The sequence below is a fragment of the Anguilla anguilla genome, chromosome 7 (assembly GCF_013347855.1).
Source record: "Anguilla anguilla isolate fAngAng1 chromosome 7, fAngAng1.pri, whole genome shotgun sequence".
In the NCBI taxonomy this organism is placed as follows: domain Eukaryota; kingdom Metazoa; phylum Chordata; class Actinopteri; order Anguilliformes; family Anguillidae; genus Anguilla; species Anguilla anguilla.
Genome location: NC_049207.1, coordinates 6,223,513 through 6,251,512, shown reverse-complemented (window position 1 = coordinate 6,251,512; position 28,000 = coordinate 6,223,513). Strand labels below are relative to the sequence as shown.

The 28,000-nt window shown below is 47.5% G+C and overlaps 2 protein-coding genes across 9 annotated transcripts; one reads left to right on the top strand and one right to left on the bottom strand.

The window, feature by feature from the left end:
• Nucleotides 1-32: 32 nt before the first annotated feature.
• Nucleotides 33-10,300, bottom strand: LOC118231791 (histidine ammonia-lyase-like). Of its 4 annotated transcripts, none has more exons than XM_035426036.1 (19): nt 10,118-10,300; nt 7,269-7,333; nt 7,062-7,136; nt 6,901-6,973; nt 6,732-6,798; nt 6,509-6,546; nt 5,666-5,791; nt 5,437-5,576; nt 4,888-4,935; nt 3,997-4,144; nt 2,978-3,073; nt 2,481-2,539; nt 2,203-2,283; nt 1,930-1,995; nt 1,602-1,767; nt 1,282-1,416; nt 961-1,069; nt 792-861; nt 33-456 (listed from the first exon to the last, which is right to left on the bottom strand). In XM_035426036.1, exons 2-19 carry the CDS (start codon nt 7,281-7,283, stop codon nt 295-297), a joined length of 1,674 nt encoding a protein of 557 aa, XP_035281927.1. In that variant the 5' UTR covers nt 7,284-7,333; nt 10,118-10,300; the 3' UTR covers nt 33-294. The 4 variants fall into 4 exon arrangements, with proteins under 4 accessions (XP_035281927.1, XP_035281925.1, XP_035281926.1 ...); XM_035426034.1 differs by having other exon boundaries at nt 7,062-7,139; nt 10,118-10,299; XM_035426035.1 differs by lacking the exon at nt 10,118-10,300 and adding an exon at nt 7,493-7,511 and having other exon boundaries at nt 7,062-7,139.
• On the top strand, nt 10,127-26,959 carry cep83 (centrosomal protein 83). Of its 5 annotated transcripts, none has more exons than XM_035426013.1 (16): nt 10,127-10,168; nt 12,071-12,272; nt 13,684-13,834; nt 14,837-14,929; nt 15,365-15,496; nt 17,879-18,130; nt 18,374-18,505; nt 18,836-18,950; nt 19,288-19,432; nt 19,801-19,950; nt 20,815-20,890; nt 21,486-21,643; nt 23,951-24,080; nt 24,636-24,736; nt 25,797-25,947; nt 26,780-26,959. In XM_035426013.1, exons 2-16 carry the CDS (start codon nt 12,094-12,096, stop codon nt 26,912-26,914), a joined length of 2,100 nt encoding a protein of 699 aa, XP_035281904.1. In that variant the 5' UTR covers nt 10,127-10,168; nt 12,071-12,093; the 3' UTR covers nt 26,915-26,959. The 5 variants fall into 5 exon arrangements, with proteins under 5 accessions (XP_035281904.1, XP_035281908.1, XP_035281905.1 ...); XM_035426014.1 differs by lacking the exon at nt 10,127-10,168 and adding an exon at nt 10,733-11,113; XM_035426016.1 differs by lacking the exon at nt 10,127-10,168 and adding an exon at nt 11,140-11,382.
• The last annotated feature ends 1,041 nt before the right edge of the window (nt 26,960-28,000 follow it).

The window sequence follows — 28,000 nt, the reverse complement described above, 5'->3', positions numbered from 1 at the left end:
TTCTGTCCAGAATCCACATATCAGTATTCAACCCTGGATAAAAAGTTAAACTTTATTCTTTATCAATATTTGCATATTTGCTTCAAAAAAGTATAATATTACATGTAAAGATTAGATATTGCAATAAGGAAAAGGGAAATGAACATTACACAGTGAATTCATGATCAAATTTAAGATTAATTACTTTAAAGTCAGCTAAAAATTATATGTGAAAAAAAAGTTCACGTAGAATGACAAAGTAAAAATCAGATTAAAAGTGTCAGATTTGATACAAAAGCAATCATTACAACATTGTCAAGGAAAGTAAACAGCAGTAGCGTTCTGTCGTGAGTCTTCTATGAGCGAGTCGAAGCAGAAGGACTCCTCAGTGAAGCCTGGTGATTTAGCCTGATCAGACCGTTTCGGTCCATATCTCTCACGGTATTGCTCCATGTACGGATGAACCGCTTCCCACACCTGAAAGGAGGCATAGGCGGACGGATCAGACCCCTTAACTTACCCCATACAGAGAGTTATCATCAAATCTGGCACTAAACCAATACATTACACATAACTACTTTTATGTTCTGACCTGCGTCACCTGAGCATAAAAACAAACCTCTGCTCTGTAAACCTTTTTTCCACACTGGCTATGCTAACTGCACCTGTCCAAATCCTACGCAGTATAAATATATATGTATCTTTCATAGCATGCAGTGTAAATTGATCATAAATCAAATTGTTTTTTAAATGTGTTTTCCCCAACACCAGTCAGAAATAGTTGTGGTTCGTTACGCAGATCGAGTGCTTGCCTTTTCCTCTCTCAGGAGTTTGTGAACTGCCTCGATGTCAGGATTCATGAAACGGTCACGGTCCCAAGGCCTGATGGGAAGATAAGACAATGGCAGGAAACAGTCAAGGAGTATTCCAGATGTTTCTTTGGAGGTCCAGAACGCTGCTGTTAGAGTTAAGAGTGTTTACCTGACGACCGAGCGTACGAGCCGATGGACTTCCTCCAGCGGGGCTGTGCTCTTCAGGGGTCGATGAAACTCCAGGGCCTGACAGGCAGCCAGTAGCTCAATGGCCAGAACTGCCAGGGAAAAAAAGACGAATGGAAGGAACAGTTTGTATGCTTTATTTAGCTGTATTTATTTTAGTCAGCTTATAGCAGCATGGCTGTGCCGTGCCGGTGTTGATGAAACCGTTTAAGTAATGTAAGTCCAGCTATGCCCTCTTGAATGACTTGATTAAATCAGATTTGATTAAGACTTGTCTCTGCCTTTTCTTTTTTTCTTAGCTCACCTTGTTCCACATGCTCCACCACTCTCAGGGCCTTCCTGGCTGCCCAGCCACCCATGGACACGTGGTCCTCAGTGGCAGCGCTGGTGGACAAGGAGTCCACAGAAGAAGGGTGGCACAGCACTTTATTCTCCGACACTGAGGGAACAGGGTAGAGTTACTACAGGGAGTTTAGTACAAAAAATGCATATTCATATACTCACACACAAATATATACACACACATGCTCATCCCTCCCACATACTGAACATTCGCAGTCACACACGCACATTGCAAGCATGCAGTGATTCACAGGCATTTTTCCGGATTCAGTTCTGACTGACCTAGAGCCGCAGCTGTACAGTGTGCAATCATGAACCCTGTGTTCAGACCCCCTTCATTGACCAAGAAGGCGGGCAGCTCGCTCAGAGAGGGGTTACAGAGCCGCTCGATCCTCCTCTCGCTGATGTTGGCCAGCTCGTGGACCCCGATGGCCAGGAAGTCCAGGGCCTACGGGAGTTGTGAATAGGACATTCTTTAATTGTTGTGCTTCAGTGTGTTTTTCTGCATGAATCAGTATTGACAAAATATTGCCAAAGCACAAAAAAATGCTGAATATAGTTGCTAGGTGTAGTTCATTTATTCATTTAATGGAAGTAGAAACTCTCAGACCTTGGCTGGGTACTCGCCATGGAAATTTCCTCCTGATATAATCAGGTCTCGTTCAGGAAAAACCAACTGTAGGAAGTGTTAAGGTTGAATTTATAAGGTTGAAGCACAAATTAAAACACAAACCTACTCATACTAAAAAAAACTTCGGTGAAATGTGCATTTTTGCAAACTGCAAAAAATGCACAATGTGATTCCCACCATAATGTATAACATTATTCACAGGAAAAGTCTAGACTAGTGCTAATATACACAGCACAGGGCATTAAAGGATACAGGGTTGTCTGTGGCACTGTTCATCTCAGTGGACAGGATACTCTTGACAAAAGCAACCGTGTCGTTCACTACACCATGGACCTGTGAATTGTTGAAAGCAGGGGTTAAAATAGCTTAATATTTTTATTTTTTTATACAAAGCCTCCAAACCAAATATATGCAGCTTATAATGAATTAGCATTTTTGTGTATCAGGAATTTACCAAGACTTTGCTCTGTAAAACCAAGAAAGGTTTTAAAAAGAAAAAAATTTGAAAAGACTGAAAGAGAAGTGGAGACCTGTGGGCTGCATCGCAGGCTGTAGGCATCTTGCACTCGCTGATGTGGTCTGTTTTTCTCTAGACAGGAAATACATCACAGGAAGTGAGACAATGGAGGTGCTGACACCGGCAAAGGTACCAAATCACAATTTGATACGAATTGACACATTAATTGGGCGTTAGTGATTTTGATATCAAGCAATTAATAAATTAGATTTGTCACAATCTTGCATGTACAGGCCCAGTAATTGAAAATGATACAAAAATATAAATTGATTTTTTTTATATGTTAAAGGTCTTTGCTTAACTCGCACACAGTACACTTTAGGCTATTATGAGCAAGCACTGTAACAAATTTATACTTAACTTTTTTGCATGACACATGAAATTCTTATTTGATTCGTAAATGTATTTTTCATATGGGCGTGTTGAAAAGTGTAAATACAGCTGGGCTACATACAAAATGGCGTGTCATTGGCTCCTCTCTCACCATGGAGATATTTAGTCAGCGCTCACCTGTGATCTCAGAGGAGAAGACATCAGAGTCCAGCACGGAGCGGAACCTCCAGGCCACCTGCATCTGCCCCAGGTGTGGCCGTACCGCATGGATATCTACAGGAGAGAGAGAGAGAGAGGCCAGGGTGAGCTTCACACCAGCCAATCAGAAGCATGCCTGCCCAGGGTGAGCTTCGCACCAGCCAATCAACAGCACCCCTCCGCTCTCCAGCCTAGGCATGTCACTGCTGTTGCAAAATGGCATTCCAATCAAATCCTCGCAAGTCATGGCCTGTGGAACTGCTGAAAAGAGCACGTCCTGCGCATGCCAGTGCTAGCTGTGGTGGTATGTGGGGGGGGGAGGGGGGGTGTCCGATGAAGCACTTCATAACCGGCCATCAAATGTTGCACATGGGGGCTACAGTAGGCAGAGAACTCCATCGGCCATTCGTGTGTCTGCTGTCTGTCTGCTTGTTGCTATCCTCAGCGGGTGGATTGCGGTGTGACAAATTTAATCTCAGTGAGGGCTTTTCAGAAAAAGAAAGTCCTACTGTGAACCAACTTGGTTTGACTGAGAACATCGTATGGACCGAATCTACAAAGAAATTGGGCCTTCAAAACAATTTAGAAATAAAAAAATGGTGATTAAATAAAGTAGTTAAAAGAAAAACGTGCAAACCTGTTGAGCTCCCAGTGGTAGAAATGGACAACGCTTGGACCTGGGCAAAAAATCGTAGTCTCAATCAGTGTGCTCATTTAATGTAATAATTTCATGTAATTAATTCCCTTTTCAGCTTACCATCTTATTAACTGAATGTGTGCAAAAAAGCTTGGTTGCACAATTGCAGATTTGTTTAAGCCCGTTTTGAAGTCCACAAATCCAGCAGATAATGGACATAATAATTGGATGGAGCCTGCCATTAGTGGGAACTTTAATGTCATTACAAGCCATTATCTATAGCAGTGATTATGTTCAAATGGATTTCTTGTGAGCCCACTAAAATGGACACACTGCATCAATCGATGGAGGCCTCTCTCACCGCTGTCGAAGGCCTTGGTGGTCCCCTTCAGCACCTCCAGGGTGAGCGCAGCGATGATGTCAGCCTGTCTGGCGATGGCCAGGGCTCTTTCCACGGCCTCCGCACCCAGAGACGTGATCATCTGGGTCCCGTTTATCAGAGCCAGGCCCTGGAAGGTCGAGGGGGCGCACAAAAAAAAAACACACAACTTAATCTCACCGAGCCTGGAAAGTTCACCATTGGCACTGAGCAGAGAAGAACTAAGGAGAGAATAACTACGTATACACAGGTACATAAAAATGTATGAAATCAGAAGAGCAGGCTTCAACAATTTAATGGAGGGGAAAAAGCCGTATAAATTCTGTTATTTTACAGGATGGCCATTAAATAATGATTTATTTCCATTATTCTTCATGACAGTGACAGTGTTTGGTTAAAAAAAAATTGTGATACACTGTGATTTGAAACTGTGATTTAAAAAAAAAAATTATTTACAGTGCTTTGGTTAATGCCAACCAGGGACTTAATAGCTTACTAGCTGCTGCAAGGGAGAGACGTGTTTCCATGCCGATTATAGCTTGTTAATCTACAGTATGCTGTGAGCTAAGTAGCATGGGAGAAAGTCACTGGTTTACAGCAGTACGCACACTTCAGCTGCTCTGGCCCTAGTGCTGGTCTCACAGTAGGGACATGGGATCATAGTACAACTGCCAGTTTCAAAATAAGTGCTCAATTCTCAGATAGTGTGCATGCGCATACACACCCCCACACTCACACATATGCGCGCACACATACACAGGCCCACACTCACACACACACACGCATACACACACATACGTACGTACATACGCACCCCCACATGCACATACGCGTGGGCACACACACACACACACACACACACACACGGTTTACCTCTTTAGGCTTCAGAGAGAGAGGTTTTAGTCCATGAGCCTCCAGCACCTGAACAAAATGAGAATGGAGGCAATAAAGTCATCTTGAGATTAATATTGAAATTCAAATTAATCACTTGTAAAATGACACGATTCCAATGAATGTTGCTCAAATCAGCACTGGTGTGCAGTCTGGAATGTAATGTAATGCAGCAGAGTCTATATGCTGACAGGATTTTAACACAGCCGCCGTTAAGAAATATCTTATGAATGTTTTTGGTGAGTATGTTTGTGTGTATGTATGTGCACATGCATGTATTTGTTTCTCTTTCTCCCTGACATTATTTTGTTTTTATGTGTCTTGTGTTTTTGTACCATCACTGACTGGGCTCTCAAACTATTTGGGTGTGATTGCAGCATTGGGCCTACTTGATTTGAATTGTTCTCGTGGAACAGTTCGTGTGGGGCAACATAGCATTTTCAGCTATTGCTCAATAAGCACTGCAGCATGAACTGTATTTTTGCTCAGTGGATTTACCGCGGAGTGTCCAGCTGGTCATAATAAACTTACGCTTTTAGCTTCGCCCCAGCCAGTCTCTGGTGACCACATCTTCCCCTCTCCCATTAGCCCCAGGGCCAGGTGGGACAGCGGGGCGAGGTCTCCGCTGGCACCAACTGTCCCCTTCTCAGGGACGAGGGACAGGCAGGATGCTGTTGAGACAGGACAGGAGTCAGTCCGACGGTGATCTACGCCATCACGAAGCGCTGTCGGGAAATTACGGAGTCGGTCTCAGGGTTACCGTTAAAAGCCTCGATCATCGCGTGGAGGGCTTCCAAGGAGATGCCGCTGTGCCCTTTGGCCAGGGCGTTGATCCTCAGAGCCAGAAGCATCCTGGTTCTCTCGGGGCTCAGCGGACTGCCCACACCTGCTCTCAAAGTGTGGGTTAAAAGAGTGAGGGGGAAAAGCCGTGCAGTCAAGTTTATGACACGCATCGAACAGTTAAATTAAGCAAATATATAGCAATTGTGTATTAAAATGCCAAAATAAGTCGCGTTTAAGTTCATACCCTGCAGAAGCTGTGTTAACTTCCTTTCACTGCGAGACTCACCTAAACATTTGTCCAGGGGTGTCCGAACTTTTGCATACCACAGCGATTCTGCAGGAGCCGTCAAGCTATTTTATTTCATTACATGCTTGTTTTAAAATGCATGTAATTTGGGATTATGCACTTTTTTCCAGTGAAATATTTGCATATGTAGGTGCACAGGAAATAACCAAACCGTGAGACTGCTTACCAAGTAAAGGCAACAGCAACGCAGCCGCATGCTTTATTTATATCCCTCATTTAACCCCCAAAGAACACGTCAGAGAAGTTGCAGCCTCATGACGTATCCGTGTCAACATTACGAGGTGAATTATGTCAGTATGCCCCAGAGGTAGCTGCCACACATATCTGTTTATTTCTTAAATGGCATCCGCTGCTGAAGTCTTTTCTCCTGCCAGGGCCTCCGACCTCAGAACCTCAAATTGGTATTTGTTTATGTTTGAATGGCAGCATGATCTTTCTTTGCGTGATTTATTAAAAATTGCAAGTTGTGCAAAATAAGTCTGTCTGAGAGCAGTGTAGGACGCAAATGCATACCTGCTGCATCTGAGCGGATCAGGTTTTCCTGCAGCTCCCTGCATGGGGACAAAGATTAACTGAACATAAGATTTAAAAAATGAATGAATGTGCTGTTTCGGTTTCTTTCAACTGCTGTTTTCTCACATCTCACAGTTTTCTATCCTTATCAAAATCACATTCTTCTCAGCCATGCATATCAGAGTCAGTAGGTGAGAAACAGTATGGTAGGTGACAAACTTACTTGAGTTTGTCCTTTGCTATGACTGTATTGGCATGTTTTCCAAAACCTGTGTTGATTCCATAAACGACTGAAAGAGAGAGAGAGAGAGAGAGGTTGGCAGAAGAAGAATTTCACATAAAACTCCCCATCAGTCGATAATTACGCGTGAACAGTTGTGAAGTTCGTTTACCTTTGTCTTGTGCAATGATATTATCAACAATTTCTCTAGCCCGCTTCACTCCTTCCTCTGCCTCTGGGGTCAACTAAAACACAAATGAATTTGTTGGCAAGAAACAGCCAAATATATTTCACTTTTTACTCATGGATTTTTTTATATAAAGCAATGTTCACCTTTATCCTGAGGAGCCCCTTTCCCAAGCTAATCAGGTCTTCTGTAGTGAGACTGTTTCCATCCAGGGCAATACACTGCTGGAGATGTCAAATCCAGAAGACACGTCTTACAAACAGCACATTCATTAAAAGCGAAAGCATTATAGACATAAATTAATGCATCACAGACTACAGTATTATGAGAACAGAAATTCTGAAGAAACTCACTTTTTGCAAAGCCATGGTTCTTTGGGGGGTTGAAGATAATCCAGAGGTTTGATGTCTTTAAACGACTGCAAGTGAAGAACAATATGTTAATTTTATTTTGCTTATGCAAAAAATAATTTAAAAGTCTCATGATTAACCAAAGGATATCCACGATTGGTCCTAGAAAAATAAAATGTTCCACCTCAACTTCATCTGCAGCTCAAATTAAATTAAAACTTTCATACCTGGACTTGAGGTATGCAATAAAGTACTTGAAATCCTGTCCCTTTGAGAAGTGCCTGGTTTCAACAAGAAAGCACATGTAAAAATGTGTGAACCAACAGGTTTTGTATATAAAGCCGCGTTTCCACCTAAAGTGGAAACTTTTAGTCCCAGGAACTAATTTTCAAGGAACTAAAAGGTTCCTTCAGCCCATGGTTGTCTGCGTTTCCACCGTGGTCTAAAGTCCTGCGAAGATTAGGCAAATTAGCCCACTGACGTATGAAAAAGCGACGTTGTCGTCGGTCCATCTGTCCTATGATTTCTTCTGTAACCCCATACTACCACGAAGTAGCCTACATTATTTTCTAATAACCCGGACAGCCCGGAGGGGTTTATTCCACTTATATACAATGGGTTTCCAACAATGATTATATATGGTTACTTTCGTATTTTTTTTTTTAATCGATTTAATCACCTGGACTTGAAATATTCTTCTGCAGCCGTTTGGGCATATTTTACCGTTGTCAAGCAAAACTGTCGTTGGTAGTTGAACTTGGACTGTTGTTATGCAACAAATAGGATATAACAGGCCGAGAGTCAAATTGTAACTGTTTTATATATCCTCTCAAACACATTAATTATGTTTTTATGCGAACATTCACTTTCATGTCTTGACATCCGAGGTGACAGAATGCATTCACATTTCCAATATAACTGGCAACAACAGCAGAAAACATGCACACGTTGTAAACAATTTGCTGTTTGATAACTTTCTCATCGTCAATTCCATATAGGCTAATCGCAAAATGACAAGAATAGAACGAAAACTCGGACTTGCGTGAAAATTTAAATTAGCAGTGGTACAGCCACCGTTTGCTTTCCTTCGAAGTTACTGCTAGCCGAGCAGCGAAGTGTGCCCTCCAGATGCGAACCATGCACCATAAATTAGTCCATAGTCTTCCTGGTCTTTTTGTGGAATTGAAGAATGGCAGAGTAAAATTACAGCAGTCTGAAAAAGCTAAAGGGACGATTACTAGAATTAACCTGTTATTTTACCCTGACAAAAAGTGCGGAAGGTGATTTCTAGTTTGCTTTTACTGTATCGCCAATGTGAATTACGCAGAACTACGCTTACCTCGCATAACTGTATCAAACGTTTTGAGTCAATTACAACGGGCTAACAAAGAAAATCCGGAAGAAAATATTCAGCAACCGAATTAATCCCTTTGAATGTTTTGGTACGTAATATGCTGTCCCAGCACGATGCTTAGCATTTTATAAAACAAATACTAAAGCAAGAAAAGAACAGAAGAGCACACGTTATAATTCCAAGAGGTTGGCAGGCTATAACCAAAACTAGGCTACTGCGCCGCATAACATACAAGTTTGATTTGAAGTTATTATGAAAATAAATCGGTTTGCGGCTGCATATTTTTAAACATGGTGATTGAAATAAAACACTGCAAGTAGTCGACCAATCAGAAATTTTCAGCGCTTGCGCCCCACCCCAGGTTCCGGTACTTTTGGAAAGTACTACCCCCCGAGCAGGAACTAAATTTAGACCCTAGTTCCTGCGGTCGAAACGCACTGAGTTCCTCAAAAGGTTCCTAGTTCCGGGGTAAAGTTCCTGCAGTGGAAACGCGGCTCATGTTGTATAATGAAAGTTATGTCATCACTGGGAATGCTCATACAGTCATTCAGCAAACCAGTAAATCATAAAGAGAGTGACACTGTACTGTACTGTACTGTACTGTAGCATGCAGACATGCTAGCACAAGTATGGAGATAAACGAGGTTTCAATATCTACCATTACACCGATCTGTTTTAGCTTGTTAAAAACTGTGGTACCATATTTCACATTCAGTTAAACAAAAGTCATAAGTCAGGTTGCAAATGTAATTTGGCCTGCATATTAAACTCAACAGACCGAATCTTTGCATTCTGATCATACCATGGACAGACACTTCTCAATCTGTATTATTCTAAAGTCACAGAATTACAAAATGAAACTAATAAAAATATTAGTCCTCACAAATCCTATGACAGCTAAAACCTATAACCACCTAGCTTCATGCTCACAGTCTGTACAAATAAAAGTACACATGCCAACTTATTATGGCTTTATTATACCGCCAGTTCATCTAACAGTCAAGATTTCTTTGTGTGTCAGCTGATAATTTACAGGTAGTAAATTACTAGCTTATGTATAGATGGTTCTTTTTGTCTCCAGACCCCTTCCCAGATCAAATAACTAAAACTAGATTCTAAATTCCCCATGGCTGACACTTCATACAGACGACATGAATTTGTTGCAGGTGCCAGTTTCTCTCTCTCTTTGTTTTATGTGTCTTATTTTTGTTTTGAAATCACAAATGAAAGTGAAATACTTAATTTGCAAATCAGATATAAGGTAAATATTTGAATTTTCTGGATAAACATTGACATAATTGTAATACGTATATCTAAATACATGTATTCATTTTAGCACCACACGTTTGATTTTTGTTGAATATTTACAAATGTTATTACATTGTTTGTTTATAAACTACAACTGGTAATATAGATTACATTCTTATTTTTTAAAGCTAAATATGGAAAGTAAACTTGTAAAATTATTTTGAAAACAACTTCATACCTTTCACCTTACCTTTTCAAGCCACAGGTATTTTCCTGCTGTTTCTCCAGAGGGCTTATCCAGGTAAGTAGTGCAGAACCATAACTTCACATCTATATAATATACGGTTCTTTGGTCAGGTGACATGCAGAAAAAGGATCCACCCAGTTCCTGAAAGAGTCACCATTAGGTGCTTCTGAAAAATTGCTCTTGGCGATTTTTTTCATCCAGCAATAAATTACATTAGAAAGGTTTTCTACTTTTTTTTAGTACCTGTGACCAGTGGTGGACAAAGTACACAACCCCATTACTTGAGTCAAAGTATAGATACCTCTGGTCAAATATTACTCCACTACAAGTGAAAATTGTTCAGTCAATTTTTACTTGAGTTAAAGTACTGGAGTACTTGCTTTAAAAAATACTTAAGTATTCAAAAGTACGTTTTCTTTTTAATGCCAACGCACTATTGTATTGTTTCTACGATGCATTTTTACGGTTATTAGATAGCAACACATGATAGATAGCATTGCCTGAAATGTGAAACAGTTGGATGACCCTTCGCTCAAATTCCATAAAATATCATCTGACCAAAGCTCAGACAACTTCATAATTATCAAACGGGCTATAAACACATTTTCATTGCAATGACATTTTGATAAATGATTCATTACCCGTTAGGATAATGAATGAATATGTATTGTGGTCGCATTCTAAAGAATTTTACGCGTTTTGGGAAACGCATAGATAGCCTATATATGTAAGATATTCTAGTTGGCCCTAATGTTTGGCTACACATCTAACACATTATCAGCCAAAGATTATTTCCTAACAAGACCACTAGGTGACGCTTGCATTTAAAACCATGCCATTGTTACATAGTTCAAGCAAGATCGTTTTCTATAGAATTTGTATTTGTCTATGGTTTGTAGTACTACCATAGAGCGTATATTTCAGTTCAGTGACTACAACACCACAGCAGGGTCAACTGGTACTAAAAAGGACACTGTCCTGTGAAGAACCAGCGCTTAGGTGAGGGTTATCGAGAGAATAAAGCATAAACTCATATGTTCCTCTGGGAAAAACACAGCGTGCTTGCAGATTTCTGCAGCTTTTTTGTCTTGAACTGTATTCGTTTTAGACGATTAACGTTGCTAAGTATTACTGGTGGTTTTCTATCTGGTAACTGGTAAACTGTGGTTTACGGGCGGGAGTTAAAGCGCCGTTTTTAAATATAGAGAAGTGACAGCGAAAACAACACAGATTACGTTGTCTGTGGTTTACGCTATTGGAATCTTTAAGTATGTTATTGCGTTTTGTACTCTTTCGACAGCTAAGATAGCTAGATGTCGGTATCCACCCAATGAAATAATGACATTAGTGACTTTAATAATAGCTAGTTTATTGTGCTACACAGGTTAATTCAGTTGCACGGACGACTGTGTGGGGTGGTTCGGTAAATTAACTTAGCTCTATGATAACTAGCTTTGCTTGACAATATCACGACTACGTCAGCTGAAGTTTGTGTTTTGTTGATTTGTTGAAAAGAACTAATAGATAGCTAGCTAAAACAAGTTAGCTTACAGTCAGCGTGATTTACATTTTAACAACGTGCCCCGTTTAGAGTCATTAGTCTAAGGAGTATTCGCTGGACTTTCGCATGTCAGTTACCGCTATCTAGCTAGTTAGCTAAAATGGATTAGCGAAATCTAACATTAGCAAGCAAGCTAACGTACGCGGCACACGAAGTCTAGCTAGTCCCAAAGTATTCCCTCGGGTTGTGTATCCACAACACACTGAGAACGAAACGCTGCAAACTTGACTGCGGGTTGTTCTTGCCATGATGTAGCGTAAGGTTTCTAACGTTAGTCTAGCAGTTTTGCTAACCGCGTTTCCAAGTAACAAAGTATGCGATTACAGTTTTAACTATGTCAACGTAGCGGCTACACAATCTGCTTGAGGCTTGAGCAGAAGACCATGTTTTCACAGGCGGACCGCTCCCTAGGGGCGCGATGAACCACCCCGCCATGTCACAGTCTACCCCCCTGTTCCCGAACCTCGGTGCCTTGGCTGGCACACCAGCTGCTCTGCCAGCCTCCGACATGGAGCTACAGAAGATGCTTATTGACGAGCGGATGCGATGCGAGCACCATAAGACCAACTACCAGACCCTGAAGGCCGAGCACACCAGGTGTGTACTGTGGTATGGGAATGTGAGCGAAACAGCGAATGCTCACTTTGGAACCCGTTCTCTCTGTTTCGTTTTGCTGTGATTTCTTTCTGTGAAGGCATAGAGCAGCTCAGTTTCAATTTTTGTTTCTATTTAATCTAGCTATTCTATGTAAGCAAAACTGCACAGTCTGCTGAATTTACCTTTATCAACCGGCAACATTATCAGCCTGTGCAGTTGGTATTTATGTGTGTATGCATTGAAGCATCCCCCATGTGTTTTGGCTTTCAGTGGATTGGTTTCAGTGGTTGTTCGGGCTGTCTCCACCTGTAGTGTAAAGAGACTGGATGAAGTATCTTGACAGATTCAATGTGGTGGGTGTTGTGCTCCCAGCTGAGAGGTAGTGAAAGAGGGTGTAGAGGCTGAATTGGGACATAGCCATGGTGTTACAGGTACAGCCCCTCTCCTTGCCTCTGGCTTAACATTACTGGTGCAGCCCCTCTCCTTTCCTTCCCCCTGGTTTGGTATTACTGGCAACAAATGACTCTGCAGGTTTGGCTCATCCAGAGATGGCCGTTGAGCAGAGGTGCACGAGGAGGTCGAGTCACGGTTGCCATTATAAGCCTGCTGAACAATGCTACCCGACGTTTTTCCCCATTGTGTGACTGCTGTGAGTGGCCTGGCTGACCCTGGCATGTCCCAGCTGGCCATGACGCTTCACACCGAGTGGGTCCAGCTTTGTGTGGCATAGAGTGAAATGTAAAGTCCTAGTGCTTACACTCCACTTTCAGAGCACTTTTCTGATGAATCCCTCTGTTTACTACATTTTTTTGGGGGGCTCATAATCCGCTTTTCCACCGCATGGTACCGGCTCAACTCAACTCAACTCGACTTTTTTGGTTTTCCATTGGGCAGAAGTTGTGGATAGTACCTGGTACCTGGTACCTCCGTTGAGGTTCCAAGCGAGCTGAGGAGATGCCAAAAGGTGACGTGGAAACACTGCAGACCACTGAGTGGTCAGAGCAACGCGTTTCATGTGGCGTCGCTAATGACGACCAGCTACATTGATGGGGGGGTACTATCTGCAGTGGAAAACGAAGTACCTGTTACCAAAAGCGAGTAGAGTCGAGTCGAGTTGAGCTGGTACCATGCGGTGGAAAAGCGGCTTTAGTCTTTAGTTTTAAAGAAAGCTCACTTCTGCAAGTGGCTGAACCCACAGTAGAGACGGTGAGCCTTCCGGAAGAATGCGGTGAAACTGTGCGTGTATCAGAAGCGCCTGAACCACCCTGCGGGCTGTAATTCAGGCTCTGGATGGCCTTCTCCTGGTCTGTGTGACCCTGTGTTCGTTCTCACTGCCGCGCGTTGGAAGGGAAGCGGCGTGTAGGTTTGCTTCTGTGCCTGTGACTCCGGTGAACGTGCGCGCCCCCTGCAGGTTGCAGACGGAGTTCACGCGGGCGCATGACGAGCTGAAGCGGCTGCTGGTGGATAAGCAGGCCATTCAGGACAAGCACCAGCTGCTGCTGGCCGAGCTGCAGGGGGACCTGCTGGACAAAACCAGAGAGCTGGAGGAGCTCCGCACGCAGGTAATGCACTGAGCTGCAGGACCTCCGCATGCAGGTAATGCGCTGAGCTGCAGGACCTCCGCATGCAGGTAATGCACTGAGCTGCAGGACCTCCGCATGCAGGTAATGCACTGAGCTGCAGAACCTCCGCATGCAGGTAATGCACTGAGCTGCAGGACCTCCACATGCAGGTAATGCGCTGAGCTGAGCTCTGCATGCAGGTAATGCACTGAGCTGCAGGACCTCCGCATGCAGGTAATGCACTGCACTGTGCTGTGCAGAGCTGCAGGAGCTCTGCATGGGGGTAATGTGCTGTGTTGAGCTGCAGCAGCAAGCTCCAGAAAGGTACCAGGGTTTCCATGGTCCTTACACGGTCTTAAAAGGCCTTGTTTTCTGATTGAAATGGTTTATGAAGCATTAATTTATCTACCCATATATATATATATATATATATATATATATATATATATATATATATATATATATATAAATAAATAAATAAATAAATAAACAAACATTTTTTGGTGTGTTAAATTCATGTACCTGCTATGACATGTCAGTCCGCCGTAACACTGATGCTGTGTGGTTATGTTGCCTCATGGCCAACAGATGTCACTGTTGAGTCATCTTATGAATCCTACAGTCACATGAACACTATTCTCCAGACCGGGGTTTGTTTCTCCTTGGCAGGACAGCTAGATTAAAAATTGCTGCAGGAAAGCTTGACCAGCCCCAGAAAGATGCTCTACTTCTATTAATGTTGTCTGCTATTGTTTTGTTTTGTGTGTTTATGCTGTGAGTGTGTGCTGTTCTGTTGTCTATTATCCTGTGTTTTATGATTAGCTGTGATGCTACTGTGTGATTGCTATTATGTATGCAAGTTTGGTATTGCTACTGCGATTCTGTGATTGTTGTTATGTTGCGAAGTTGTGAGTATGATTGTTATTATTTTGCAGTTGTGCGAGTATGTTTTTGCGAGTTTTGCAGACAAGCGTTCAAGTTTTCCCTCCGTGTTTTGATCAGGTGCTTACTCCTCAGAAGTTGGAGCTGTTGCGAGCTCAAATTCAGCAGGAGCTGGAGGTCCCTGTGAGGGAGCGCTTCAGCAAGCTGGAGGAGGTGAGCACCTCCTCAGGACTTTATATCCTCTGTTAGTGCACAGCTCTATAACTTTCACTCATATAATGTGTGTTGCCTTAATATATACATGACAAAGCACATGTTAATCCTGGTCGTATGGCAGTTTTATAAAGCGCACGCTGTCCTACTGACAGGGTCAAAACACACATGCAACTATTTACAGCACTGCGGAACCCCACCGCTTCCTGTAACACAAAATGCACTTTGGGTGACCGCATGCGTTATTGTAGGTTTGTCGAAGAACATTTCCTGTTCCCTGTGGTAATGTATCCGAAGGCCTGCAGCCCTTTATTATTATTATTATTATTATTATTATTATTATTACCACAATGTTCACTGAACACTAGAGGATTCTACAGAGAAATAAAGGAGACATTTTCTGCTTGGCTACAGCTACTGTCATTTTGTTTGCAGGAAACCGAAAAGTACAGGTCGGACTTCAACAAGCTGCGGTACGAATACACCTTCCTGAAGTCGGAGTTTGACCACCAGAGGGAGGAGCACGCCCGCGTCCTGGAGGAGAGGAAGATGCGCTTTGATGCAGAGGTTCGGCCAGACTGAAAACGGAACGCTATTGGTGGATTCTGAGTGAGAACGTTCCGTCATCACGACGCAACAGTGAAGCAGTGTGGTGTGCACGGCACCACAGAACGCAGATCGCAGACGTAGATTGAAGTTAAAACGGCAGAGATGTTTGTCTTGTTTTTAAACCATCCGATTGGTTGATTCAGCACTGTGCATCAGCACCCCGGGGGATTGGATGTTGAGTTGATCCATCTGAAATCATCTTTTGTTATTGATACGCTTTTATAAAATATTCTGGGTTTTTGTGTATATTAATCAGAAGGTTTTTGTGGAGAGGTTGAGATACAGGTGGCACATGTAGCTCACTGTTACGGCCTGTAAAACCACTGGCTCTACCGTGAGGCAGAAACATATTAATAGAGTTAGGCTAAACAAGCAAATTAATTTATTTAAAAAAACACAAAAATGCTCACAAATGATGAAGCAATAATAGCGGGGAGGTCTGGCCAAAAAGAACAAAAGGAAGCAGAAGCCTGGGCCAACCACGCAGTGGGCCTTCGGACCCAGGACTTCTCCCTAAACTAACAGAACGGAGGAAAAACTAAACTACAACAATAAAGCCACGAGAACTAGACTACCAGACCTCCCTCCCCTAAAGAAAAAGGAAAAATAGGAAACTTAGACAAAAAACACTAAAGGGGAAGAGGGACCAAACAAAAGGGAATGCTGCCAGCCAGGAGTCTCTCTCCCCACTGCCCACTGAGCCCTTTTGAAGGGAGGGGCACTACAGGTGCAATCAGCCCCTAATCATAGGCACCTGAGAGATGAGCAGAATGGAGGGGAGCGCATAACAGTTGCTTTATTATCATTTGTTTTCCTGTGTTTTCACTTGCTTGTTAAAATAATGTAATTTAATTATCAGTGGACACTCCTAAAAGAGCTTTTTGGGACATCAGTGTAAAAAAAAAAAAAAAACAAACAGGTGGGCAATTACTTAAATGTGAGCCCTTTTAGATATTAGATATTAATACCTTAGTGGTCGATGCCTATTTTTAGCTTTTTAGTGTGCGCATATTGTGATGCACCACATGATTTCTACACCAGGAGGTGCTATTGAGTTGAGACAGTTTGAGCCTGCTATCATGGAAGTGCCTGTGCCAGCTCATCTACTGAAGGCCTGTCAGATTTCAGCAATGAACTCATTAAGACTGGTTCACTGTGGCTAAGCTATGGCTATAACGGGGCTCAGAGGTCTGTGTGTGTGTGTGTGTGTGAGTTTCCTTCAGAGGAAAGGTGACATCATGCCCTTCACGGTCAGGTGACCTGGGTTTTTGGCTAGAGGGCTCGCGGTGTCGGGTGTCTTGCCAGGCGGACGAGGAGGATGGTTTCTGTCAAGCCCGCCGCAGACCCGGCGGTCCCTGAACACCCGCACGCTGTCCCCCGGAGGTGTTCTCCGCTCGTTTTGGAGGAGCCCTGCTTTTGTCTCTTTTTTTCTTTCTGAGCTCGGGCCGTGCCACAGTTGAGACCTCACGCTTCATTACGCCGTGTCGTCGTTGAACAGGAAGTGTTTAGATAACGCGAGCCACGCGTTGAACACATCCTTTTTCTGTCCGGCTCAAAACCACGTCATTCCTCAACCTAAAACCGAACGTGTTTCTTTGTAGTTAACTTAGAAGTGTCGTCCCCACAGGTTACTTCATATCTGTTTTAGTGTGTAAATTAATTGGGGTCGGGAGAATCAGTGTTTTTTAAGCCTGATAAGAATAACTGCCATACGTGGAATGAAGAGGCGACCTTTTGTCATTTCTTTTTTTCCTTTGTCAGAGGCTATGTGGAATGCTTCTGGGGATAACAGCATCACTGATGTCTGTTGGGTGTTATTAAGGGAGCCAATCAGCAGCAAGGGCGTACAGCTTCTTTGTGACCATGTGGTTTGCTCTTTCAATCACATGGAAGCTGAAAGTGCTGGCTGCTGTTTGGCTGTCTTTTCCAGCACCCAATCGAGATCAGTGATTTATTTTATTTTATTTTTTTCCCCCGGAGGCATATCACCTGCTTGGATGTTTATGACTGCATCAGGTATGACTAAAGAAGAAAAAAAAAAACTACCAAAGATCGCCTCTACGCCCCATTGCATTACATTACAGGCATTTGGCAGACGCTCTTATCCAGAGCGACATACAGACAAAGTGTATAACCGTAACCAGGGACAAGTGTGTTGAAAACCCTGGAGGGAAGTACAGGTCCAAGTGCAGGGAGGGAGCGAACGCGTAGCTTAACTTGGACCCTGTAGGTTAGCCTGTCGAACACAACGGCGGCAGTTGTTCTCATCGGGCTGTAAAAGACGGCGGTTGGCGGTATGGAGCCCGCGCTCGCTGAACGCTCTCCCGCGCCCCGCGGCAGGTCTCCCGGCTGGAGAAGGAGAAGGAGGAGCTGAGCGGGCAGCTGCTGAGCTCGGACCCGGCGCGGGACGGCCGGCGCCTGGAGGTGCTGCTGCGGGACAAGGCCCAGCTGCTCCTGCGGCTCAAGGGCCTGGAGGGCGAGGTGGCCCAGCTCCGCGCGGAGAGGGACAGCTCCGGCGCCCAGGCCGAGAACGTGCAGCGGATCCAGGTCCGCCAGCTGGCCGAGTCCCAGGCTGCGGTCAAGGCCCTGGAGGTAACGTCCCGGCACGCCTGGGTGATTTTTTTTTTCCTGTGACGCGGACCATCCTGGGACTTGCCGATTCATTTCTGTCCCCTGTAGCGGACCGGAGTCTCTGGTCTTAAATTTAAGTACCATATATCCTGCTGTGCTGAAACTTAAACTGCAGAAGACGTTCAGGCGGTTGAGGGTGGGGGGGTTGTGTGCTTGCACGTGATGACTCCGTGTCCTCTCCCCCCCCCCCCCCCTCCCCCCCAGGCAGAGAAGCAGTCGCTGCGGCTGCAGGCGGAGAGGCTGGAGAGCGAGCTGCGGCTCAGCCTGGAGCAGAGCACCACGCTGACCGGCCGGCTGCACAAGGCCGAGCGGCAGGTCAACCTGCTGACCAGTCAGGTGAGCGCCTCCGCCCGACCACGCCCTTTGACCCCTGACCCCGGGGCCGCCGCGGAGGAGGTCCAGCGCGCTCTGTTCCGTCCTGTCCCTGAGAGCTATATTTCTGTTCCAGCGCTTAAAATAAACGTGTGTAAAAATGTGCTAATTCAGATCATGACTTCGGCAGGTAGACAGCAGACAGCATTCATTCTGCTCTGCGCGTCCACTGGTCTATTCAGTGGGTACAGATTTTAAAATCCCACTGGCACAGATTTTAAAATGCCACTGGCACAGAGCCCGAGCTCTTCAGCGTCTCCCGTCTCTCTGTGACGCAGCGCGTGTTCTCCTCAGGTGGAGCAGCTGAAGCACTCCCACAAGCTGGAGGTGGCCAACGTGAAGCTGGAGAGCGTGAGGGCCAGGGCGGAGGTGGGGAGGGAGCGGGACGCCCTGCAGAGTCAGCTGGAAGGTAACACAACCCGGGGCTCAACCCTTTTTGAAGAGAAGGTTTGGAAAGTCAGTGTTCTTGAACTCTTAACTGTCAGTAGCCAGTAGTGATTGTGACATCAGCATTAGAATGCCCAGTTAAGAACATTTTGATCGCATATTTGTGATGTCACACCTTAAACCCCACTGCAGCCTGGACTGATCGGTATGTGCAGCTCTGTCTGCTTGTGGACCCCGTGTCTTTCAGGGGTTCTGGTTGTAAACCCGCCCCCTTCACCCTTTATTTCTCTCACTTCTTTTTCCCTTCCCCTCTCCTTCGTCATCCCTCCATCCCGCTCCTCCTCTCCCGCCTGCGCCAGGGCTGCAGCTGGACGTGGAGGTGCTGAAGGAGGCGCTGGAGCGCAACAGGGAGCTCCTGGTGGAGAAGGAGCGGGAGGCGGTTCGCCGGGTGCAGGCGGCGCGAGAGGAGGAGTTCCACAAGATGGCTGCCGTGCAGGAGGAGAAGTGAGGGCTCTCCGTCTCTCCCTTCTCTGCCCCTCTCCCCTGACCTCCCCGCTGAAATGATCTACACCTGCGTTCAGTCGCACTGTGGATGTACAGCAGTATTAGCTTATGAGCTTTAGCTCCCAACCGGAGTTAGCTGGAAATCTTACCTTTTAACCTCGTCATCCGGCTTTTTTGATGTATTTTACTTGAGTAACACTCATGGAAATTAAACAAGTAATCACTGACGAGTAGATCCCAAAGTGTTCTCTTAACTGTCTCATGCTATAGCCTCTTGTTTCATTTTGGTAAAATGAATGTAATCATTACCATGAATATTCTTAACTTGAAGAGGCCATCTTTGGTGAAACTTTGCTGTACGTGTCCAGGCTGGAGCTGGAGAACCGCATTTCCGAGCTGGAGCAGCAGAGGGCGCTGCAGGAGGCGGCGGGGAGCTCGCAGAAGGAGGAGTGGGAGGAGCGCCTCCGAGCCGCACAGCTGGGGGAGGAGACCGCCCGCAGGGAGGCGCAGAGCCTGAGGTGAGCTTTCTGGCCACTTCCTCTTTTTCTCTCTCTCTCTCTCTCTCTGTCTCTCTCTCAGACCAAGTTGGGTGATGAATTTGCAACTGACCACTTTCTCACTGCTTCACAAATAGCTGCCGCCAACCAATCATATCGCAGCAAGCCTGTGCCGCAGAAGGGAACTGAGGCCCCATTTTACTCCTGGTCGGTACACCGATTCTCGAGCATCCGGATTATGTCCAGACTGGGACTATCCACATAAAAACGAGTGTGTAAAATGCACCCAAGATGCATCAGGAACAGATTCCATTCCGATCGCCGGAACCACTTCAGGAGGTGGTGCGAGACTCATTTGAGACGGATGCCATACGAGTCTGAATGCACCTGCCTCTCTGAGATGCACAGGACAACCGAGGCCCATAGTGTCACCTGTCGTAGCCAGCCCCCAAACCAGAGTGCGTAAGCACCACCGAGAGGCGCAGCAAAACGGGTAGTGAGTTGTCAGGGTTTCGCCTTTCAGTGCGGCTACCATGTGACTCTGAGCTGCATCTGACTGTGCCCAGTGTAAATGCGGTGTGGTTAAGTCTGGACACAGTCTAGAAGCGAGTTGCACGAAACGGCCGGGTTCAAACGGGGCCCAAGTCTCGAGTGTACGGAAAACAGGATTCATTTGTGGCCTCTGAAACAAAAAAAAGAAAGTTTATTGTCTTGATCATGAATATGATACGCAAGTTTCTGATTGGTTGCGGAGATGTCGTGAACAGTTATGTGCGAGTAGGATGCCTTGCGCTGTCTGATGCGCAGTTCGAGGCCTGTTCTGAGAAAGGGCTTTTGCTGTCTGGCGAGTGAGTGTTGCTCGGCGACTGTGATGTCACTCCGCAGGGTCAAAGTTCAGCAGCAGGGGCTGCAGCAGGATGAGCTGATGCGAGAGAAACAGGAGAATGGAGAACTCAGACTGGTAAGCAGGCGCTAGGTCAACCACTGAAACTGGCTCATTTCATATCATTGCGGCTCCATGTAACTAGGTTAACCGCTGTGCATGATGCATACCCACTGCTGCCGCTCACAGACCCGGCTAATGCAGAATATTTTGACTGTCAATCACATACCTCACATAGTACACACTGACAGTGGTCTTTCAAACACCGCACATAGTACACACTGACAGTGGTCTTTCAAACACCGCACATAGAACACACTGACAGTGGTCTTTCACACACCGCACATAGTACACACTGACAGTGGTCTTTCACACACCGCACATAGAACACACTGACAGTGGTCTTTCACACACCGCACATAGTACACACTGGCAGCTGTCTTTCACACACAGGTAGAATCCAGCCTGACAGCTGTCGCTCACCATATTGAATCCATACTGTTGGGTGTCAGTCACCTGCCAGACAGTTGTTCTCAAAAGAGGAATCTGTAAAGCGTGTAAAAATACATGCACGTAAACCTGGAAGTGGACAACGGTCTGCGTCTTTCAGAAAGAGCGCGGGTAGCCTCTCTCTGCGCGCGTCTGTCTGACTGCTGCCACGGTAACCCCTCAGAGAAACCAGGAGATGAGCGTGCAGCTGGGCACGCTGGGCCGCTCGGAGGCGGAGCTGCTGGAGGCCAATCACAGGCTGCGCGAGATGCTGGACCGACTGAAGGAGGAGCTGAGGACCGCTCGCAGCCAGGCCGAGAAGGCCCAACACGAAGCAGAGAGGTAGGCCCCAAACGCACAGCCAGGCCCAGCACAAAGCAGAGAGGTAGGCCCCACACACGCAGCCAGGCCGAGAAGGCCCAGCACGAAGCAGAGAGGTAGGCCCCAAACGCACAGCCAGGCCCCACACACGCACAGCCAGGCCCAGCACGAAGCAGAGAGGTAGGCCCCACACACGCAGCCAGGCCGAGAAGGCCCAGCACGAAGCAGAGAGGTAGGCCCCAAACGCACAGCCAGGCCCAGCACGAAGCAGAGAGGTAGGCCCCAAACGCACAGCCAGGCCCCACACACGCACAGCCAGGACCAGCACGAAGCAGAGAGGTAGGCCCCACACACGCACAGCCAGGCCCAGCACGAAGCAGAGAGGTAGGCCCCACACACGCACAGCCTGGCCCAGCACGAAGCAGAGAGGTAGGCCCCACACACGCACAGCAAGTCCAGCACGAAGCAGAGAGGTAGGCCCCACATGCGCAGCCAGGCCGAGACGGCCCAGCACGAAGCAGAGAGGTAGGCCCCAAACGCGCAGCCAGGCCCCCAAGGCCCTGCACGAAGCAGAGAGGTAGGCCCCACACATGCACAGCCAGGCCCAGCACGAAGCAGAGAGGTAGGCCCCACACACGCACAGCAAGTCCAGCACGAAGCAGAGAGGTAGGCCCCACATGCGCAGCCAGGCCGAGACGGCCCAGCACGAAGCAGAGAGGTAGGCCCCAAACGCGCAGCCAGGCCCCCAAGGCCCTGCACGAAGCAGAGAGGTAGGCCCCACACATGCACAGCCAGGCCCTGCACGAAGCAGAGAGGTAGGCCCGGCACGTGCAACCAGGCCAGGAAGGCCCAGCACGAAGCAGAGAGGTAGGCCCCACACACGCACAGCCAGGCCCAGCACGAAGCAGAGAGGTAGGCCCCAAACGCGCAGCCAGGCCCCCAAGGCCCTCACGAAGCAGAGAGGTAGGCCCCAAACGCGCAGCCAGGCCCCCAAGGCCCTGCACAAAGCAGAGAGGTAGGCCCCACACACGCACAGCCAGGCCCAGCACGAAGCAGAGAGGTAGGCCCCACACACGCACAGCCAGGCCCAGCATGAAGCAGAGAGGTAGGCCCCACACACGCAGCCAGGCCCACAAGGCCCCACTGCCTGCAACTCTGCAAAAAAAAAAAAAAAAAAAAAAAAAAAAAAGTCCATCTCAACAAGTGTCTTAGGCTTATCTTTAGACTTGAAACCTTATTTATAATACTTTTTCTAGTGAAGACGAAAGTATTGCGGTGAGGCAGTTTGACTCATTTCAAGATTTACCAGTTGGATAACTCAAGTTCATATTTTCTTCCTGAAAGAGAAAGTAAGCCTTTGTCTCATTACGGGACTGAAACGCTTGTGAAGACAGCCCCGTGCGTCTTCTTGTGAAGCGTGTAGGCCCAGCGCCACGCCCACCCCGCCAGCTCACGCGCCGCACGTTCTCTCTCACACGCGCACACACACACACACACACGCCGCATTCTCTCGCACCCCTGTGTTCCTGTACGCGTGCCGGAGCAACCGTCCTTACACACCGCTGTAACGTGTTCCTGTACAGACGGTGCGCTCGTAACCACACTGAGCGCACACGTCATTGCCCTAGCGAGCCCTTGATTTGCGGCTATACGCGCGTGTCGCTTAGGCGCGGCGGCAGTTCTGCACGCCTTGGCTCTCATTCGAACTTCTGAGAAGTCAGACCCGGTCTTCCGTGGGGTTCGTGCCGTGACTTTGTCGTATTTGCTTTCGGGGGGTCCCGCCGGGATGTGGAGAGCGACTGACCTTCGCGTGTCTGTTTCTCGCGGGTCCCAGCGGTTCCGCCCGCGGCGTGAGGCTCACGCGACAGAAGCGAAACCGAAGCGCCTTCAGCCGCACGAGCGCCTCCAACGCCTCTCGTCTTTTAGAGGAGTGCGTCATTGTGGTCGTTTCTGAAACGAGGTCTTACCGAGGGGGACGACGTGTCATTTATGAGGAGTCTTTTAGAAATGGCATTTTCTGCAGGCTTGAAGACCCTCGTGTGCCTGGACAGAATTTGATTAGGAGGGTTAAATTTTTCAGTTCAGTTCAGTTCAGTTCAGTTCAGTTCAGTTCAGTTCAGCGCACCACTCTGTTAAACTTCCTTCCACACTGCACAAAAAAACTTTTTTGTTTGTGTATACTTGCTCCCTTGAGGGTCGCTGTGTTGTGTCCATCTGTGACACTTCATTTGCTGTCTGTCTGTGTTGGTCTGTCTGTATGTCCATGTTTGTCTGCCTGTCTGTCGCTCTGTCTCCCCTGCCCTGCGTCCACTCTGGCTCCCCCCTCAGGGCGCTGGAGGAACGGCGTGTGGAGTGGCTGGAGGAGAAGCACAAGCTGCAGGAGAGGGACACTGAGCTGCAGGAGAAGTACAGCCAGGCCAAGGAGCGGCTGCAAAGAGCTGCGCTGGCGCAGAAGAAGGTAGCGGAGCCCGAAACGCCTGCGCAGCCACTGTTCATACCGCCACGCACCGCACTGCCACACACCACCATGTACTGCCGAGAACTGCCAAGCACTGCCACACACTGCCACACATCGCCATGTACTGCCAAGCACTGCCACACACTGCCACACACCGCCATGTACTGCCGAGAACTGCCAAGCACTGCCACACACTGCCACACACCGCCATGTACTGCCAAGTACTGCCACATACTGCCACACACTGCCACGCACCGCCATGTACTGCCACGCACCGCCATGTACTGCCACATACCGCCATGTACTGCCACGCACTGCCACGTACTGCCACGCACTGCCACGTACTGCCAAGCACCGCCATGTACTGCCACACACTGACGCGTACTGCCAAGCACTGCCACGCACCGCCATGTACTGCCACACACTGCCATGTACCACCACGGTCTCACAGCTCACTGCCTCATTGGCTTCTTCAGAGAAAGAAAATAGGAACTCTGTTTCGGTCCTGCGTGCGCAAAAAGCCCTGAGCCTCGGTGCTGTTCGGTCCCGTTTCAGAGGAAGACCATGAACGAGCACCGAGAGAGGAAGCTCCAGGATAAGATTCAGCTGCTGGAGGCCAAGATCGCAGAGCTGGAGCTGGAGACACAGGCAGCGAAGTACTGGCCTGTAACATCTGTCCCTGTGTCACAACTTCTGTCTTGTGCATGCGTACATACGGCTTGTTGTCATTGTTTCCGATCAGAGTGAGACTTCCTGTGCTTTTGCAGTTTTGCACTTTTTTATTGGCATGCCACCCTGCGCAGGAATAACTCCCAGGCAGCCTGGCCCAAGTGTGTGTGTGTGTGTGTGTGTGTGTGCATGTGTGCGTGTGCGTGCATGCACCGTGTATGTGTGCATGCATGTGCGCGCGTGCGTACGCGTGTGTGTGTGCAGCCGTGCGTCCATGTGCGTGTCCGTGCATGCGTGTGCATGCATCCATGCATCCATGCGTCCTTGCGTGCGTGCGTGCGTGCGTGTGTGTGTGTGCGTGTCTGTTTGTGTGTGCATGCCCCTTGTGTGTGTTCATGTGTGTGCGCGTACGCGTGTGTGTGTGTGTGTGTGTGTGTGTGTGTGTGTGTGTGTGTGTGTGTGTGTGTGTGTTAGGTGTTAGGTGTTAGGTGTGAAGGCCTGGTTTATTTCTGGACATTGCCAGTAAAAGAGCCGAGTTGAACACCGGTGCTTTTGATGCGCCAGACAAGCGCTGAACTCTTTGCACTTGCGTTTTGCACCGTAATTCTCTCCTTACCAGAGCGTCTACCAAAAGCCAGCAATTCAGAACAAGCATACGATCTAAATCAGCAACTGTAGCAGTTTTGCATGGGCCTGCTTTTCATAGCCTGCTGTCCTTTTTTGATGTCTGCCCTCATTGTGTATTGTTTATTGTTCTAGTTCATTCTAACTGGGGCAAAACTGAGACTTGCATGTAGTACAGGAAGTGGCATAACCGGGAGTAGAACCCGCAGCCACGCAGGGCCTCTGTATGTGGGTTTGTCAGTCAGCAGCGCTGTGGACTGTGCCACAGTCTCGGCGTTCAGTGCGTCAGCCTCGCTGCCCGCTGTGCGATTAGGAATACGGGAGAGCTGTCGTCAAACGCAGTGGCGCCTTTTCCGTAAAACCCCTCCCCCTTTTCAGTAAGCCCTTCCCCCTTTTCAGTAACCCCTCCCCCTTTCCCCCCAGGAAGCCCGCGCACGCGGAGGAGCGGGCCCACCTCCACCGGCGCCTGAAGGAGCTGCAGAGGAGGCACGGAGAGTTCCGCCGCCTCCTCCTGGGGTCCCAGCTGGCCTTCGGCCCCGCCCCCGGGGCTGACGCACCTTTTGGGGGCCTCCACGTGAGTACGGCCGGGCTGGGGGGGGGGGGGGGTGGGGGGGGGGGGGCGGGGGGCGGGGGGCGGTGCTGGCCGGGGAGGGGTGCGGGCCGCCCAGGTGGTTCCTGTCCCGCTTTTAGGCTGCCGTTTGGGTGAGGCGGTGTCAAGTGTCTTTAAATATGGCTGTAAATTGAGGAAATGTTTTTTGTTTCTTTTTCTGTCCGGTTTAAATAAGGCGAGGACTGTGCAGGAACATTAGCCTGCACAAGAGGGTAAGTGATGAGTTTCACTTTCAACTGCGAGTTGTCTTACAGTTAAATTTTATTTTTATTTTTTTGAGTTTGAAGTGATTTGGTTGTGCAGTTTTGTTTATTATACTGCCAGTTAAAGGCACCGCGCTGTGGCGTAAGGACGTGCCCCACGCTTTTGGATTCAATCCCCAGACCGCTCCAGCGCCACCTGTGGCTGGTAATTTCAAAGCGTGACGCGCAATTGGTGATTGCGTCACCCAGGTTATGGGTAGGTTCAACCGGTTAGGGACCCACGTTCGATCGCTCTCTAGCGGTCCCCGCTGGTCGATCGCATGCCCGTTGACTGCATGAAAGTCGTATACGAACAGTCTTCCTCCGACTCCACTCCATGCAAGCTTAGACATAGTCCGCAGCACGAAAAGAAGACTTTTCGCCACGTGTGTTTGTGGGACAGTCGTGGACGTCAACACTCCCGAATCCACAGTGGGGTGCGTGCCCGAACGCGGCTGCGCACGGTAGCGGGGGTGTACTGAATTGGGGTGGGAACTGGTTATAGACGTTCCCCTGCACTGGTCGCTGAGTTTCCCCGCCCTCTCCCCCCGCAGGACGCAGAGCACCAGGAGCTGGCCGTGCTGCGGCGACGCCTGGAGGAGCTGGAGTCCAGCCAGCAGCAGCAGCTGGAGGAGCTGGGCCCCCCCCTGGACAGGGACCAGGAGCGGGACGTCCCATCCCAGCTCTGACCTCGAACGCCCCCCCCCCTTCCCCCTCCCCCTCCCCCTGAGGAGGGGTCAGAACGTGTTGTTGTGATGGTAGTTTTTTTTTTTTTTTTAAAGGAAAAATAATTTTCTAAGAAAGTTTTTTTTTTTTTTTTAATAAGTGTGTGACAGGTGCTCCAATTTGCACGCAAGATTTGAAGTTTACATTGTACAGCGTAAAACACTATTTCACACTGTTCTTCCAGCTTCACTCCTACACCAAACAGCCTTATCTAAAAGTATGCAAGGCCCTCCCCTACCCTCTCTCCTCCATCCATCCCTCTCTCTTTCTGAACGTGTGTTGTGATTGTGTGTGTGTGTGTTATCCCTTAGGAGCTGAGGTGAGTTTTCACCATAGCCATGTGGTGTCTAACGGTGATGCAGGGGTTGTCCAGTCTTACCCGAAAAGGGCCGGTGTGGGTGCAGGGCAGGTTTTTATTTTCACCCAGCACCACAACACCTGATTAAACTAATTAACTAATCGTGGTCTTCAATCGAGGCCTTGATAAGTGGAATCAGGTGTACTAGGCTACTGCCGGGCTAATGCAAACTCCTGCAGCCACAGCTGCCCTTTTCACGTAAGTTTGGCCGCCCCCCCCCCCCGCTAAAGCTCTTCTTGACCCCCAAGTAACATTTAACCGGTGCTAATAGCAGTGCAGAACTCTCGTAACCACAGTTTCGCATCTCTAACCTCCGCTTCCTGTCAGGCAGAAAGCTCGTTTGCGACACGCCCGTGTTATCACCCTTAATGTGACCAAACCGTTGGGGACCAAAAAAACAGCAACAGACAATCCAGGGCTGTGGCACAATAAGACCTCTTTTGTGTCACCTAATGATTTATAGTCTTTTGTACACTATTCGTGCATTAAAATTCTATTTTTTATCTTTCACAGTGAGTGTATTTATTTGTTCTGCATTTTGAGGTTAGATGGTGTCATTTGATTCAGCTTGGTCACTGCAGTTCACATAAGATTTGAAGTATCGCTTTAAAGGTGAAAAATGATCAACCAAAATAGTTTGAGACAGAAAGTAATCCTTACTTTTAAGGTAAAATATATTTATATTTCATCG